The following is a 1,416-nucleotide window of genomic DNA, read 5'->3' as shown; positions in this document are numbered from 1 at the left end:
AAAGCCGATGGGAAACACAGCGCTTTGAACGTGCTGCACCAAACATCCGAAAGCTGGCGGCATCGGGGGCTTCCCACTGGGAACACAGGTCATTTTTCAGCGACAACGTAATTCTGTCACTGGCTGTGGCTACATCCAGCCCTCCCTCCACCCTAGATGTTTTGTGATCTGTACAAAAAGCTGCATTTCTCCCAACCACAACTAAGTTTCGGTTATTTTCAGCCGGTTTGAGTGATCTCACCGTTAGGGCTCTTCCAATAGCCGCACGGACTTGGAATAACCGGTGCCTCCCATGTGCTGGGCAGCAGAGCCCGTCCCCAGCGCTTCCAGCCGAGCAAATGCTTCCTCACGGATTGCTTACCGCTTGGAAAACCGCCACGTACCTTCGGTGGTAGGTCACGTGCCCCTCCTTGAAGTCAAACTTGTGGAGCAGCGCCTGGCCGTCAAAGAGGTGATAGAAGGGCTCCGCGCCCACCTCGAACAAGCCGGGACCACATCTCAGGAGGCTTCCTCGGAGCCAGGTGGGAATCCTGCCTGTGGGAGACGCAGCGTTGGTACGGGCATGACCCATGGCACATCAGACCCAGAAAATTCCATTGTGTCAACAAAAAGAATAAAACTTCAGACTGTTTTTGTTAATATTTATTAATCTTCTTTTCCAAACGTGCACGAGCTCTGTAAGCTCTGCTTCTTTCTTCACCCACGCACCTGCCCCAGACTGAGACGTTCAGACTGACATGCCTGAAGGTCCCCCACCCAACCCGGGTACGCCAGCCCTGTGACATATCTCACAGGGAGCTCCAGGCCTTGTCTGGCCTCCGAGCTCCCAGGGACACAGGCCGGGCAGGAGGTCGGGGAGCGCACACCAACCTGTGACATGGGCCGTCACCGGAGACGACAGCTCCTCCACGGTCTCAAAGAGCTTCTTGTAGCCGCCGGCAGGATGCTCGACTCTGCAAGGGCAGCAGACCTGGGGTTAGCCTGGTTTTGGGATGGCTTTGGAACCCCCTCGCGGGAGGAAGGGGGATTTCTTTCTGGATGGACCGATCTGTGACTTGCAAGTAGCTGGAGAGCTCAGGCGGGAGAAGCACCAGGCTTGGCAGGGAAAAGGCTCCAAGGGCTGTGACCAGCTATGGCACCTGCCGGTGAACCGTCCGGACCCCGAGTGCCCAACGGAGGAATAGGGAATACCAACGGGACAGCCCGTGACGCAGCCCTACAGGGAAACACCCTCACCCACCAGACAAATACAGGATATCCTGAATCATCAGGAAGCAAAATCCAACTTGTATATCCCAGGATCAGCATTTCTTTTTCCTTTATCCTTTGAGCAAAGCAGAGAAGCGTTTGTTCGGTCCCAGCTCCGATCGCTGCGGTGCCTGTGCAGACACAGGCTGTGCAGGCCCTGCCCTTCCC

General features: G+C 56.1%; 1 protein-coding gene across 1 annotated transcript in view; it reads right to left on the bottom strand.

Annotated features, from left to right (window-relative positions):
* The window catches only part of RPE65 (retinal pigment epithelium-specific protein 65kDa), a gene marked incomplete at its 3' end in the record, with an annotated part of 3,622 nt that overhangs the window by 1,970 nt on the left and 236 nt on the right, over positions 1–1,416 (bottom strand). The window contains exons 2-3 of the mRNA XM_010156477.1: positions 871–953; positions 384–534 (exon numbers count right to left, since the gene is read on the bottom strand). Of these exons, the coding sequence (XP_010154779.1) occupies positions 384–534; positions 871–953 (234 nt within the window). The remainder of the gene's footprint in view (positions 1–383; positions 535–870; positions 954–1,416) is intronic.

This window comes from Eurypyga helias, unplaced genomic scaffold, assembly GCF_000690775.1.
Source record: "Eurypyga helias isolate BGI_N326 unplaced genomic scaffold, ASM69077v1 scaffold748, whole genome shotgun sequence".
NCBI lineage: Eukaryota > Metazoa > Chordata > Aves > Eurypygiformes > Eurypygidae > Eurypyga > Eurypyga helias.
This window is presented reverse-complemented; position numbering and strand designations above follow the sequence as displayed.